Source organism: Ranitomeya imitator, chromosome 1 (genome assembly GCF_032444005.1).
Source record: "Ranitomeya imitator isolate aRanImi1 chromosome 1, aRanImi1.pri, whole genome shotgun sequence".
Lineage (NCBI taxonomy): Eukaryota > Metazoa > Chordata > Amphibia > Anura > Dendrobatidae > Ranitomeya > Ranitomeya imitator.
The window spans coordinates 76,578,764-76,595,710 of NC_091282.1; the positions used below are offsets into that span (position 1 = coordinate 76,578,764).

At 43.9% G+C, this 16,947-nt stretch overlaps 1 protein-coding gene across 1 annotated transcript in view; it reads right to left on the reverse strand.

Annotated features, from left to right (window-relative positions):
* The window catches only part of MTREX (Mtr4 exosome RNA helicase), a 140,513-nt gene that overhangs the window by 32,939 nt on the left and 90,627 nt on the right, over positions 1–16,947 (reverse strand). Inside the window, exons 17-20 of the mRNA XM_069748292.1 lie at positions 13,024–13,196; positions 9,907–9,975; positions 6,858–6,986; positions 4,294–4,404 (exon numbers count right to left, since the gene is read on the reverse strand). Of these exons, the coding sequence (XP_069604393.1) occupies positions 4,294–4,404; positions 6,858–6,986; positions 9,907–9,975; positions 13,024–13,196 (482 nt within the window). The remainder of the gene's footprint in view (positions 1–4,293; positions 4,405–6,857; positions 6,987–9,906; positions 9,976–13,023; positions 13,197–16,947) is intronic.

A 16,947-nucleotide genomic window follows, 5' to 3' on the forward strand; every position in this document is an offset into this window, starting at 1 on the left:
TAGCGATATCGTCCAGTGTGACAGGTAGCAGCGATCAGGCCCCTGCTGGGAGATCGCTGGTCGGGGAAGAAAGTCCAGAACTTTATTTCGTCGCTGGACTCCCCGTAGACATCGCTGAATCGGCGTGTGTGACACCGATTCAGCGATGTCTTTGCTGGTAACCAGGGTAAACATCGGGTAACTAAGCGCAGGGCCGCGCTTAGTAACCCGATGTTTACCCTGGTTACCATCCTAAAAGTAAAAAAACAAACAGTACATACTTACCTACAGCCGTCTGTCCTCCAGCGCTGTGCTCTGCACTCCTCCTGTACTGGCTGTGAGCGTCGGTCAGCCGGAAAGCAGAGCGGTGACGTCACCGCTCTGCTTTCTGGCTGCCCGGCGCTCACAGCCAGACCAGAGAAGCAGAGCGCCGAGGACAGACAGCGGTAGGTAAGTATGTAGCGTTTGTTTTTTTACTTTTTAGGATGGTAACCAGGGTAAACATCGGGTTACTAAGCGCGGCCCTGCGCTTAGTTACCCGATGTTTACCCTGGTTACCGGGGACCTCGGGATCGTTGGTCGCTGGAGAGCTGTCTGTGTGACAGCTCTCCAGCGACCAAACAGCGACGCTGCAGCGATCCGGATCGTTGTCGGTATCGCTGCAGCGTCGCTATGTGTGACGGTACCTTAAGAGTAGTAGCCGCAATTTCACTGTTATTAGATAAAGCTTCTGAGATTGTTCTTGATCACCCACTTCTAGTTCAGACCACTCATGATGTACATGGCATTCTTAACCAGGTCCAACCTAAACATATTTCAATGGCCAGACACCTCCGTCTCCAATGTTCCCTACTACTGCCGCCCAACATTTCCTTTGCCAGGATTCAGACTCTTAATCTCGCGTCTTTGCTCCCTTTAGAGTCTGAGGGGGGTACCATACCTGAGGAAACTGCACTCTCCAACTCCTTTGACCCATCAAAGTCAATGCATGATTGTGTACAATTAATGGAACAAGAGACTCAGGGCTTATGTAATGTACGTGACAAGTCACTCTGTAATGCTACATTTGAACTTTTCATAGATGGCAGTAGATATGCAGATATGAATGGACAATTTCATACAGGTTATGCGGTAGTAACTCAGCATGAAGTGCTAAAAGCAGAACCTCTCCCTGCTAATCAGTCTGCACAAGAAGCAGAACTTACGGCATTAGTTGAAGCTCTAAAAATAGCCAAAGATCAGACAGCAAACATATACACTGATTCTAGATATGCACATGGCATTATTTTCGATTTTGGCGTAATATGGAGAGCCAGAGGTTATATGACTGCTTCAGGCCAACCTGTTAAACATGCCTCCCTCATTAGACAGATTCTGGAGGCAGCACAAGAAACTAAAGAAATAGCGGTGATAAAGGTAGCTGCACATGTGAGACTCGACACCGAGGAAGCCAGGGGTAACGATAAAGCCGATAAGGCAGCAAAACAGGCAGCACGTAAACCCTTACATCATGCCCACACACTAGATAGCTCTGAAGATGATGAGGAAAGATTGAAGGAAGCTCAGAAACAGGTAGACGACGAAGAACGAGGGCAGTGGCAGAAAAAAGGGGCAGAAGATCAGCAAGGATTATGGAAAAAAAGGAACTTTGTTGTGTTTACCCAGAGCCTGGTACCCCGCAGTGGCAAGTGACCTCCACCTACCCACGCATGTGTCGGCAAATGGTATGACGCTCAAGGTAAAAGAAAGGTGGTTGGCGCCAGGCTTTGGTAATTTTGCTCGGAACATGTGTGCTGCATGCGCTATATGCCTGGCACACAATCCAGGTCAGGCCATTAAAACCCCAACCAAGCATCATGTAAGACCACTGTATCCCTTTCAAAGACTCCAGATCGACTACATCCAACTTCCTAGGTACAATGGATACGAATATGTGCTTGTGTGTGTGGACATGTTCTCAGGGTGGCCAGAGGCTTATCCAGTTCGTAAAGCCTCAGCAAAAACTACTGCCATTAAAATAGCACATGAACTGATACCCCGTTACGGCATGCCTGAGGTGATCGAGTCAGATAGGGGTACCCATTTTACTGGGGAAATATTCCAGAATGTTATGAAAATGTTGGGAGTAGAAAACCAGTTTCACACTCCATATCATCCACAGAGTTCAGGTAAAGTGGAAAGATTAAAAGGGACAATAAAATTAAAAATCCAGAAGGCCATGGCAGAAACAGGAAAGCCTTGGACCGAGTGTCTACCACTTGCCCTGTATTCCATCCGAAACACCCCAAGGGGGAAGGCTAAGCTGTCACCACATGAGATTCTTTTTGGTAGAGCAGCAAATTTGGGTTGTTATTTTCCACAACAACTGATGTTGAATACTGAGACTTTAACTGCTTATGTACAAGAATTACAAAAACGTTTAACTAAAGTGCATTCGCAAGTTTTTGCTTCCCTTCCAGATCCAGAAAATCTCGAAGGAGGCCACAAGTTGGAACCTGGTGATCAAGTCTACGTGAAAAGACACACCAGAAAGACTCTGGAACCGAGATTTGACGGACCTTTCCAAGTCCTGTTAACAACTCCAACAGCAGTCAAGCTTGAAGGAAAGGCATCATGGATACATGCAAGCCGTGCCCAAGCACACACTGTATAAAAGAGCTGCAGATAACTCACCACGTCCCTCGGGGAAGCCGCATATAGTACAAATGGGAATTCCCAACAAAATTGCTAGTACCATTTTTATTTATCCTATGTTAACACAAATGTGGGATAAATTAGTTAGAGCCACGGATTATCTAGATGATCAGATTTGGGATATATTGGACATATTAAATACTAGTATAGCTGTACAGAATCAGCTTATAATAGTCACTAACCAACATACCCTGGTATTGGATTACCTAACTGCCTCACAAGGGGGTATGTGTCAAATCATCGGACCCACCTGCTGTCATTATATAGACCCGAATAGTACTATGAGTATGAGATTTAAATTAAAAGACGTACAACGACTCAGGGATCAGTATGACAAAGACAATGACCAAAATAAGGATAGCTGGTGGTCAGATACCTTTTCTTTTCTTAACCCGGCCAATTGGTTCAGAGGGATCGGTGGGTGGGTTACCGGGATTATGCAAAGCCTAATACATACAGTTATGGTTATTGTAATTATATATGTATTATTCAAGGTTGTACTCAAGGGTATCTCGGTATGCACAAATAAATTTTGTGTAATGGATGCGAGAATATAAAGTTTTTTTTTGTAATATCACAAAAAGAATGACTAAAATGATCGACAAGGTTTTGAATGGAATATGTCAAAGGGGGGATTGTGAAGAGCAGAACAAAAATGATTACCTCAATGAACAAAAATAAAAAAAAAAGAATTTGTGATAAATATTGACCTGTCCATTCAAGGACATTTTAGCTATAGTATGAAATCCTGTTTTTCTTGTCTGTGGAATTGCCTTTGTACTGTTTGTTGTGAAACTGCCGCCCACGAAACTGTTTTCTTTTCTTTTCTTTTCTTTCTTTCCTGTTTTGTCTCTTTGTTTAAACATGCAAAACTTGTATAACCACTAAACCTACTGAAACAACTATATAAAGAAGGGATAGCACCTTGAAGGCAGGCGTGCTTCAGAGACTTCCCAGTGATACACTATACAAGACGTGTCTTGTGTATTATTTCTGGTGATTCCCCACTTCCAAAGGCTGCTCCGACTGAGTGTGATCCCGACATATCTGAGCTAGTGGGTAGAAACTAGCGGTGTTGATTTCACTCATACATCTCTGTTGCATGTAGAGCAAAAAACAGAGGGATTCCCGCTTTTCTTCATCTGTTTAGGATATTTTAAGAAGCAGTTGAGAAGTCATTACTCCGTAGTAATGAGCTGTGGAGATGGAATTAAATAAGTTGCTCACTAACTTCAGCAACATCTGCCTGTTTCTTCCTTTGCTTGTTTCCTCACTCTGCTCTTCATACCCCTTCCCCCTCCAAAGAGTATATTAGGAGGTGTAACCTGACACCTCACTGAGTTCCTCATCAATCTTCTTTTGAATTAGATGGATTTGGGCTGTCTTTTCCTCAAAGTGGATGAGGAGTTCAGAAGGTGGGGAGGGAGGAAGAAGTGGCTCCAAAGTGGAGAAAGAAACAGATTTCTCTGCTAAGAAATATTATAAAGTTTCTCATATTCGCCCGTCCTATGGATTTATGCAAAATTTGTTAAAAATACATTGACCGTTTACACCTGTTAGATCATATAAAAACTAAGTGATCTCGTGAGAAGAGACTTCAGAAGTCACCATATATATTACCTGTATGGACTTTAACACGCTCTGTCTGTTGTCAAGAGGTCGGAGATCCTTGGGGATATACAGACGGACACTACTGATTGCAGACAGCAAATGCAGCAAAACTGGAACAACCTGCAAAGAAGTACAATGTTCATAAAAATAAATCCTACATATAGCGGCCTTCACATATACTGACAACCAGTCTGGTCATCACTCCATGTCCCATACATGATCCTGCACTCAGATAAGTAGGGTCAGGCACCTTCTCAAAAACAGATATTTAGCGTGTAGGCATTTCACAAAAGTGTTTTCCTCCTATATTCAGGGGATAACTGCTCTAGAAAGGTTCAACCAGATCCTTGTAAGCACAATCGGGTCTGGAGTGGATCAAATCTGAGCCCTGACGTGTGACTGCTGGGGATTGTGTATATAGTGGTACGGCGCTTACAAAGCAGACGCAGCGACCTACATGGGTCAAATGTGTGTGCGGAGAAGAAGAACGAGGGCGATAGGGGGTAAGTCACACCCAAATGGCCACACGGAATGGCAACTGATGGGGTACAACAGCCTCTGGGTAGCGATATACACTCATCGTTATATGGTGTGCGCAAAACTCATGTTATTCGGAAATCTCCACAACTGTGGTATGTGTGTATGCAGCTACACATGGCGTCAGTAATTACATCTCTATATTATATATGGTATACAGTTGTGCTCAAAAGTTTACATGCCCCAGCAGAATTTTTGTTTTCTTGGCCTTTTTTTTTTCTTCCAGAGAATATGAATGATAACACCAAAACTTTCTCCCCACTCATGCTGAGCGGTTGGGTGAAGACATTTATTGTCAAACTACTGTGTTTTCCCTTTTTAAATCACAATTACAAGATGAAAGCACCAGGCTTACAGTCTTCAGCATGCCCCCCTGGCTACTGTGCAGACCATCGGCACCCCCCGAAGAATGTGTCACAGGAGGAGGCCGATGGGCCCTAGAAACCACAGTTCAGATGGACGCTGCGATTTTGCGATTTTATTCCGTGTGGACCGGAGATGTGTGTTGACAGCTACCCATGTGCAGTAGCACATCAGCTACCATATTGGTGCATGGATCGCAAAACCACTCATGTGTGAACAGAACCTAAAAATGTGGAGACACACGGACGACACCAGGGTTTATTCTAACTGATCTAGTGACTGAGAAACCAGCACAAACTGTCCGATTTGGATTTTATTCGGTATCCAATTCCCCAAAAGGTAAAACAAACAAACAAAAAAACTAAATAAATAGGAGAGGGACTTTGCCTACTTGAGTCCTGTGGGCTCTTTTCGAACACTTTAACCAGATTGATCTCACTACAAAAACATCATTATACCATGAGGAATCCTGAGACTTTCGGAAGGACGTCTGCATCCAATTCCCTGCCATTTATTGCAGAATCAGATATTTATGTGACTGCAGACTTGTGAATCCTCACATTGCGCGTACTGAGAGGATACTCCGGTGACGAGAGTGTGAAATGTATGATTTGCATACACGCAGTCGCGTGACGACTAGACTTGCACGAGCGAAACTGGATACAGTCTAGTAGGAATGTGGTCAGAAGTAAAATTGCACACCGCCCGCTCCCGATAATGCCAGTGAATCGCCCCCACGGTGAAGCACGCATGGTGAGAGTTCACAAGTCTGCAGTCGCATCAAGTGACTGCAGACTTGCAGCTTAAAATCAGACTGCCCTTTATTAACACACAGTGGATGGAAGAGAGAAGGATATTAAGATAAGACGACACAGGGTTTGTTGGAAACCTGGAACCATGTAGACACATAGTCCTGCAGGGAGCTGTAGACACAAAACAGCACAATAATTTTAAAGAAAATATTTCAATTTAAAATTTAAATGCAATGGAGCAAAAAAAAAAAAAAAAGAGAAAGAAGTAAATATGATAACATGGTGCAGACTATGTAAGCAGAGCCCAAGAAGGGACCAGGACAGGGCGGCATTAGCAGGAGAAGATGAAGGAGCTGGGGAACATGTGGGAATCCTTCCGGCCTTTATTAATTACTTTCAGCATGTGGCAACCAAATGTGCAGCTCAGTCTGCTGCCAAGCTCCAGGCGATGAAGACACGCCACGATGTAGGTGCCAGCGGCCATCTGTCCGGTCTGTGTTACAGGAGGTCTATTACAGACAGTGGTGGGCTACATCTCCGCACCGCAGGCCTCACACCTGAGATCGCACTCCGCCAAATGGTGGCCGGCCGACAGCTTAACCTGCCAACCGCCCACCAATACGCAATCATGCCGGAGGCGTCTTATCTGTCCAGAAACAAGAGGATGAAGCAGTCGGATATCCCTCAGCCTGACCGTTCTCTGTAATATGTACGGCCACCAAGGTGTCTGATCTGCCCTTCTGTCTGTCACCTATTTACGCCCCTAATCAGTTTTGGGGTGAGATGGGCATTTTGCCGCTTTCACTTGCAGCAAATTTCATAGAATCTGTCCCATCTCATACGTGTGTGAACTTTCTACAAGACGAGCTTTGTGAGCCATGCCGCAGATCTTGCCGCCATTCCTGTAGTTACGCGCTGTACCTGCATTTCTCCTTTTTCATCCTGTTTCGCCGGCTTCGCTGCCTCTGTTGCAGCATTTTTAACACTCTCTTTACAGCAGTTAATCAGCACTTCTACCACATAAATAGGATCCAGATCTCCAGTGTTTGGCTAAAGAGAAGGAATTAAAACAAAATTCACTTACATGATACTTAAAATAAAAAATCTGGACTATGACATTTATTGAAACAAATCTTTGAAGCACGACATTCATCCTACTTAAAAGTACAATTTAGCCACGTTTCAGCTGCTCTTCTGTTTATATGCTGCACTCTGAGGACATCCAGATGTCGGCTCTGCGGCTTCATGGACTGAACAACACTCACATCTGAGCACAATTTACCATTTTACATCTATATATAAAATCTATATTACCAGTCAGATTTTAAATACATTGCAATCCTTCCTGTACTATTACATTCTGTATTATTCTCCAGAGCTGCACTCATTATTCTGCTGGTGTAGTCACGGTGCACATACATTACATTACTGATCCTGAGTTACATCCTGTATTATACCCCAGAGCTGCACTCACTATTCTGCTGGAGCAGTCACTGTGTACATACATTACATTACTTATCCTGTACTGATCCGGAGTTATATCCTGTATTATACCCCAGAGCTGCACTCACTATCCCGCAGGTGCAGTCACTGTGTACATACATTACATTACTGATCCTGTACTGATCCTGAGTCACATTCTGTATTATTCTCCAGAGCTGCACTCGCTATTCTGCAGGTGCAGTCACTGTGTACACACATTACATTACTGATCCTGTAATGATCCCGAGTTACATCCTGTATTATACTCCAGAGCTGCACTCACTATTCTGCTGGTGCAGTCACTGTGTACATTCATTTCATCACTGATCCTGAGTTACATCCTGTATTATACCCCAGAGCTGCACTCACTATTCCGCAGGTGCAGTCACTGTGTACATACATTACATTACTGATCCTGTACTGATCCTGAGTCACATCCTGTATTATTCTCCAGAGCTGCACTCGCTATTCTGCAGGTGCAGTCACTGTGTACACACATTACATTACTGATCCTGTAATGATCCCGAGTTACATCCTGTATTATACTCCAGAGCTGCACTCACTATTCTGCTGGTGCAGTCACTGTGTACATTCATTTCATCACTGATCCTGAGTTACATCCTGTATTATACCCCAGAGCTGCACTCACTATTCCGCAGGTGCAGTCACTGTGTACATACATTACATTACTGATCCTGTACTGATCCTGAGTCACATCCTGTATTATTCTCCAGAGCTGCACTCGCTATTCTGCAGGTGCAGTCACTGTGTACACACATTACATTACTGATCCTGTAATGATCCCGAGTTACATCCTGTATTATACTCCAGAGCTGCACTCACTATTCTGCTGGTGCAGTCACTGTGTACATTCATTTCATCACTGATCCTGAGTTACATCCTGTATTATACCCCAGAGCTGCACTCACTATTCTGCTGGTGCAGTCCCTGTGTACATTCATTACATTACTGATCCTGAGTTACATCCTGTATTATACTCCAGAGCTGCACTCACTATTCTGCTGGTGCAGTCACTGTGTACATTCATTACATTACTGATCCTGAGTTATATTCTGTATTATACTCCAGAGCTGCACTCACTATTCTGCTCGTGGAGCCCTTGTGTACATGCATTACATTAGTGACTAAGCTGCAGTACCAGGCATGGCCACACATACATACAGCACTACAGCTAAGCAATCACTGAAGAAGCCTCAAGGATTATTGCCTTGCTAATTATTGGAGTACCCCACTGAACAGATATTAATGGCTCACCCTGAGGAAGGGCCAGTTTTAAAATCCTGGAAAAATTCCTTTAGCCATTGTACAGTTTGGCGCCCTGTATCTTGGCTGGGGAATGTTCTGACCAGTCACCCTAACAGCAGAAGACTTAACGCCACCATTGTGGAGTCTTACTGGCGCACAGCCTGCACACAATGCAGATGATTAACACCTCGGCCATTACATGGAGCTTTTCTACATTCTTGCACCGGGTCACACGGTGCTCGCTCCATCCATCAATGCTATTATCGGCCACCCACATCCTGCAGGTGCACAAGCTCAGATTCGCCCACATAAAGTTACGCCAGTGTGTCTATCCTATTTCTACTCATTTCCAATTATTTTCCACAAATTACAAACATTAGAAAACAAAGCCCGTGCTATAGCAGCCTGCGTGTCTGCAAAGCCCCTGCAGCATTTTGGAAGTTTTATCATGGGGTCGGGGAGGTGACCGAGAATTCAGTATCTCATAGAAGATATTTGGTAAAGAATCATATCCTTACGGTTTCTGGGGGTTTAACCATGGGGTCCTAAGAGCAGAGGGGCTACCGCACTGGTAAATAATACACGTTACATGTAATCCCTTCTGACATGCACTGCACAGATACAAATACTGCAGCCAATGTCATGCGAGCCCTGCAGCCAATGTCATGCGAGCCCTGCAGCCATGGTCAGGCCAACCCTGCAGCCATTGTTATGCGAGCCCTGCAGCCATTGTCATGCCAGCCCTGCAGCCATTGTCATGCGAGCCCTGTAGCTAATGTCACACTAGTCCTGTAGCTAATGTCACGCCAGCCCTGCAGCCAATGTCACGCCAGCCCTGCAGCCATTGTCACGCGAGCCCTGCAGCCATTGTCACGCGAGCCCTGCAGCCATTGTCATGCGAGCCCTGCAGCCATTGTCATGCGAGCCCTGCAGCCAATGTCACGCCAGCCCTGCAGCCATTGTCATGCGAGCCCTGCAGCCATTGTCATGCGAGCCCTGCAGCCATTGTCATGCGAGCCCAGGGAGACTCAACCCAGGAACAGAGTATAAGGTTTTTTTTTTTTTTTTAACTTGTATGACAGCTTTTAAGAATTGTTTGCCCGACTAGAGCACAGATGATCTCTCCCCTTTGGCAACTCATGAAAATAGGGGAGAAAACTTCGTTATGTGTATAAATATAAACAAGACCATTCAGTAATAAGTCTGACAACACACAGCGCACCTTAACATTTGACTTTTTGGAAAAGTTGACCACGACACCCCATCCAAAGTCGTCTTCCTCATTCTTAACCTATAAAAGAACGGAGATCAAGAGCTCATTTGTTACAGCTTCCACATGGCCGATCAGAGAACAGATCCTCTAAATCACATATCTGCAGGGGGCAATGGGGTGAAACGCAAGATCATGTGTTTAATACGGGGCTGAGAAGAAATTAAGCCGCTCATAATGAAATCTTCTGTCAAAACCTGTGAAGACGTCAAAATGACTAATGGAAAAGTCATAAAATTGTCTCCAACTGGCAGAGAAAGAGGGTGACAGCATTTATTGTGAAAATGCCTGGGCAGCAGCTGCTTGGCCCGAGGACAGATCTGCGCATAACAGTGTGAAATGCCCCGCAGAACAACGAAAGCGGGCACTCCTGCCAGTGTATGTTGTCTTCATCGCTTAGTGACAGTCCGACTTGTATGTTTAGCGCAGTGTTAGTTATCCGAGACACAAAAAACCTTTCTAGATCATAAAAAATAAATAAATCCAACTCTACATCAAACATATCACAAAAGAAAAGAACCTCTAAATACAAAATCCAGAGTATCTTATGGAAAAATGGTACCTTTATTATACAAAATACAATATTAATGTCATTAATCAGAGTATAGCTAACCAAGCAGGATGAGAGGGGTACTCAGTCACCATGTGAAGCAAAATAAATTATACACTATATAGAGTATTCATTGTCTGCTAATTATAATATCAAAATCCAATTACAGGTCCTTCTCAAAAAATTAGCATATAGTGTTAAATTTCATTATTTACCATAATGTAATGATTACAATTAAACTTTCATATATTATAGATTCATTATCCACCAACTGAAATTTGTCAGGTCTTTTATTGTTTTAATACTGATGATTTTGGCATACAACTCCTGATAACCCAAAAAACCTGTCTCAATAAATTAGCATATCAAGAAAAGGTTCTCTAAACGACCTATTACCCTAATCTTCTGAATCAACTAATTAACTCTAAACACATGCAAAAGATACCTGAGGCTTTTATAAACTCCCTGCCTGGTTCATTACTCAAAACCCCCATCATGGGTAAGACTAGCGACCTGACAGATGTCAAGAAGGCCATCATTGACACCCTCAAGCAAGAGGGTAAGACCCAGAAAGAAATTTCTCAACAAATAGGCTGTTCCCAGAGTGCTGTATCAAGGCACCTCAATGGTAAGTCTGTTGGAAGGAAACAATGTGGCCGAAAACGCTGTACAACGAGAAGAGGAGACCGGACCCTGAGGAAGATTGTGGAGAAGGACCGATTCCAGACCTTGGGGAACCTGAGGAAGCAGTGGACTGAGTCTGGTGTGGAAACATCCAGAGCCACCGTGCACAGGCGTGTGCAGGAAATGGGCTACAGGTGCCGCATTCCCCAGGTAAAGCCACTTTTGAACCATAAACAGCGGCAGAGGCGCCTGACCTGGGCTACAGAGAAGCAGCACTGGACTGTTGCTAAGTGGTCCCAAGTACTTTTTTCTGATGAAAGCAAATTTTGCATGTCATTCGGAAATCAAGGTGCCAGAGTCTGGAGGAAGACTGGGGAGAAGGAAATGCCAAAATGCCTGAAGTCCAGTGTCAAGTACCCACAGTCAGTGATGGTGTGGGGTGCCATGTCAGCTGCTGGTGTTGGTCCACTGTGTTTCATCAAGGGCAGGGTCAATGCAGCTAGCTATCAGGAGATTTTGGAGCACTTCATGCTTCCATCGGCTGAAATGCTTTATGGAGATGAAGATTTCATTTTTCAGCACGACCTGGCACCTGCTCACAGTGCCAAAACCACTGGTAAATGGTTTACTGACCATGGTATTACTGTGCTCAATTGGCCTGCCAACTCTCCTGACCTGAACCCCATAGAGAATCTGTGGGATATTGTGAAGAGAAAGTTGAGAGACGCAAGACCCAACACTCTGGATGAGCTTAAGGCCGCTATTGAAGCATCCTGGGCCTCCATAACATCTCAGCAGTGTCACAGGCTGATTGCCTCCATGCCACGCCGCATTGAAGCAGTCATTTCTGCCAAAGGATTCCCGACCAAGTATTGAGTGCATAACTGAACATTATTATTTGATGGTTTTTTTGTTTGTTATTAAAAAACACTTTTATTTGATTGGATGGGTGAAATATGCTAATTTATTGAGACAGGTTTTTTGGGTTATCAGGAGTTGTATGCCAAAATCATCAGTATTAAAACAATAAAAGACCTGACAAATTTCAGTTGGTGGATAATGAATCTATAATATATGAAAGTTTAATTGTAATCATTACATTATAGTAAATAATGAAATTTAACACTATATGCTAATTTTTTGAGAAGGACCTGTATTAGAATGTGGACTCGCTCATTAGAACCATAAATATAGTAATAAAACTGATCCAAAATTTGTATATGTGAATATATTAAGGCTCATTGCATAGTTTGTCCCGATAGGAATATATAAAGTGCATGTGCACGGGAGTCTATTGCAGCACATCGTTGTGTGTAAACAGGATGTGCTGTAGAGCAGAGAACAATGCATTACTGATCATCATCTGTGAGCGCCGGCCGGCCGTAAAGCAGAGCACAGCGGTGACGTCACCGCTCTGCTTTACGGCCGGCCGGCGTGCCGCTCACAGTCAGTGCGGGAAGCTGAAGGCGAGGGACGTGACCAGACACCGGAATGTAAGTATGTAGTGGGTTTTTTTTTACATTTACAATGGTAACCATGGTAAACATCGGGTTACTAAGCGCGGCCCTGCGCTTAGTAACCCGATGTTTACCCTGGTTACCCGGGGACTTCGGCATCGTTGGTCGCTGGAGAGCTGTCTGTGTGACAGCTCTCCAGCGACCAAACAGCGACGCTGCAGCGATCGGCATCGTTGTCTATATCGCTGCAGCGTCGCTTAATGTGACGGTACCTTAACACTTAGCTGATGGGCGGATAAGTGATGTAAACCCACCATTAGCCCTAAAATTGCAGGGTGTTCAGCAGCTGGACACAGTGATAATGTATACGGATTGTGACCTCTACACATAGGCAAAATACACAGGGGGAAAAAATAAAATATAAATCTACATTTTTACCTTAACCAGCCGGCCCGGCTGCAGGAATGGGAGGCAATACTTGGGCTTGTGGACGTACTCTTCGATCTCCTTGGCGAGCTTAGTGAGCTGCTGGCGAATTTTGTAATAGGTCACGACGCTTTCCTCATTAGTAATCTGAATGCAGTTATACTGCTCCTCCAGCTTCTTCACCTCTGCAAGGGGCGGACGATGGGGACAAGGTCAGGAATAACACTGGAAAACCGGGCCGACGTGAGCAGCTAGCGCAGCGTTACATATGGTATAGCTGCCTTCCAGAAGTAGCCCCTGATGCTAGTCACCAGTGAAAATTACAAGGTTAAAAAAAAACAAAAAAAACACAACGTCTTTTTGTTACTAGTCACTTCCGGACCACCCATAGACTTTAAACGTCCAGGTGGTCCCACTCACACTCTGCAGTGATGTAGCTACGTGCAATCGAGTAGCAGCGGGAGCAGGGACCCGGGTGTCAGAGAGCTGGAACACCCATAGAGAAGGCAGAAACGTTTTTATACTATCTATGCCTTCTCCATCTAAACAAGCTGTGTCCACAGGAATAGTAAGGCTATGTGCACACGTCAGGTTTTTTTCCTGACAAAATCCGGAGAAATCTGCCAGAAAATCGCGTTTTTTTCCGCGCGTTTTTCTCGCGTTTTTTGCGCGGATTTTTTGCGTTTTTTTTTTTTTTTTTCCTGAATGCATGAAATCCAAAGAAAATCCGCAAAAAGAATGAGCATGGCCATTCTTTTTGCGGATTGCGTTTTTTTTTGCGGAAAAAAACGCATACATCTGCACAAAAAATGCGGAATGCATTCTAAATGATAGGATGCATAATTTGAGCGTTTTTTATGCGGATTTATAGCGTTTTTATCGGGAAAATCCGCAAAAAAAAACGCGAAAAATCCGGACGTGTGCACATACCCTAAGACCTGATGGCTCTTCCTCCTCCATAAACAGCGGCCATGTGATCGCAAGGTACAAGGAGAGAGCAGGAGCTGCAGGGTCACAGGAAACCTTGTCAGCTCCGCAATGGAGACAGGAGGCCGCATTTCCCTTGTAACTGGTGCTAATATAACAGCCTCAGTAACATATAACAGCCTCAGTAACATATACCAGCCCCAGATCATATACCAGGCCCAGATAATATACCAGCACCAGTTACAAATACCCCAGATAATATACCAGCCCCAGTTACATATACCCCAGATAATATACCATCCCCAGTTACATATAACCCAGATAATATACCAGCCCCAGTTACATGTACCCCAGATAATACACTAACCCCAGTTACACATACCCCAGATAATATACCTGCCCCAGTTACATATAACCCAGATAATATACTAGCACCAGTTACATGTACCCCAGATAATACACCAACCCCAGTTACATATACCCCAGATAATATACCAGCCCCAGTTACATGTACCCCAGATAATACACTAACCCCAGTTACACATACCCCAGATAATATACCTGCCCCAGTTACATATAACCCAGATAATATACCAGCACCAGTTACATATACCCCAGATAATATACCAGCACCAGTTACATATACCCCAGATAATATACCAGCCCCAGTTACATATACCCCAGATAATATACCTGCCCCAGTTACATATAACCCAGATAATACACCAGCCCCAGTTACATATACCACAGATAATATACCAGCCCCAGTTACATATACCACAGATAATATACCAGCCCCAGTTACATATACCCCAGATAATATACCGACCCCAGTTACATATACCCCAGATAATATACCAGCCCCAGTTACATGTACCCCAGATAATACACCAACCCCAGTTACATATACCCCAGATAATATACCTGCCCCAGTTACATATAACCCAGATAATATACCAGCACCAGTTACATATACCCCAGATAATATACCAGCACCAGTTACATATACCCCAGATAATATACCAACCCCAGTTACATATACCCCAGATAATATACCTGCCCCAGTTACATATAACCCAGATAATACACCAGCCCCAGTTACATATACCCCAGATAATATACCTGCCCCAGTTACATATACCCCAGATAATATACCAGCCCCAGTTACATATACCCCAGATAATATACCGACCCCAGTCACATATACCCCAGATAATATACCAGCCCCAGTTACATATACCACAGATAATATACCAGCCCCAGTTACATATACCACAGATAATATACCTGCCCCAGTTACAAATACCCCAGATAATATACCTGCCCCAGTAACATTTACCCCAGATAATATACCAGCCCCAGTTACAAATACCCCAGATAATATACCAGCCCCAGATAATATACCAGCCCCAGTTACACATACCCCAGATAATATACCAGCCCCAGTTACATATACCCCAGATAATATACCAGCCCCAGTTACATATACCCCAGATAATATACATGCCCCAGTAACATATACCACAGATAATATACCAGCCCCAGTTACATACACCCCAGATAATATACCTGCCCCAGTAACATATACCCCAGATAATATACCAGCCCCAGTTACATACACCCCAGATAATATACCTGCCCCAGTAACATATACCACAGATAATATACCAGCCCCAGTTACATACACCCCAGATAATATACCTGCCCCAGTAACATATACCACAGATAATATACCAGCCCCAGTTACATACACCCCAGATAATATACCTGCCCCAGTTACATATACCACAGATAATATACCAGCCCCAGTTACAAATACCCCAGATAATATACCAGCCCCAGTTACAAATACCCCAGATAATATACCAGCCCCAGTTACATATACCCCAGATAATATACCAGCCCCAGTTACATATACCCCAGATAATATACCAGCCCCAGTTACATATACCCCAGATAATATACCAGCCCCAGTTACATATACCCCAGATAATATACCAGCCCCAGTTACATATACCCCAGATAATACACCAGCCCCAGTTACATATACCCCAGATAATACACCAGCCCCAGTTACATATACCCCAGATAATATACCAGCCCCAGTTACATACACCACAGATAATATACCAGCCCGTTACATATACCCCAGATAATATACCAGCCCCAGTTACATATACCCCAGATAATACACCAGCCCCAGTTACATATACCCCAGATAATATACCAGCCCCAGTTACACATACCCCAGATAATATACCAGCCCCAGTTACATATACCACAGATAATATACCAGCCCCAGTTACATACAGTGGGTACGGAAAGTATTCAGACCCTTTAAGTTTTTCAGTCTTTGTTTCATTGCAGCTAGTGATGAGCGTATTTTGGCGTGCTCGGAGATTGACGCAGCTGCATGATTTGCGGTTGCTGGACAGCCCGAATACATGTGAGGAATGCCTGTTTGTTAGGGAATCCCCATATGTATTCAGGCTGTCCAGCAACCGTAAATCATGCAGCTGCGTCAACAGAAACGAAATCTCTGAGTATGCCAAAATACTCGGAGAACACTTGAGCATGCTCAGAAAACCCGAGCAACGAGTATACTTGCTCATCACTAATTGCAGTCATTTGGTAAATAAAAAAAAGTTGATTTTTTTCCCATTAATGTACATTCTGCACCTCATCTTGACTGAAAAAAACCAGAAATGTAGAAATTTTTGCAAATTTAATAAAAAATATCCCATGGTCATAAGTATTCAGACCCTTTGCTAAGACAGTCATATTTAAGTCCCATGCTGTCCATTTCCTTGTGATCCTCCTTCAGATGGTTCTACTCCTTCATTGGAGTCCAGCTGTGTTTAACTAAACTGATAGGACTTGATTTGGAAAGGCGCACACCTGTCTATATAAGACCTCACAGCTCACAGCTCATGTCAGGCCAAATGGGAATCATGAGGTCAAAGGAACTGGCCAAGAAGCTCAGAGACAGAATTGTGGCAAGGCACAGAT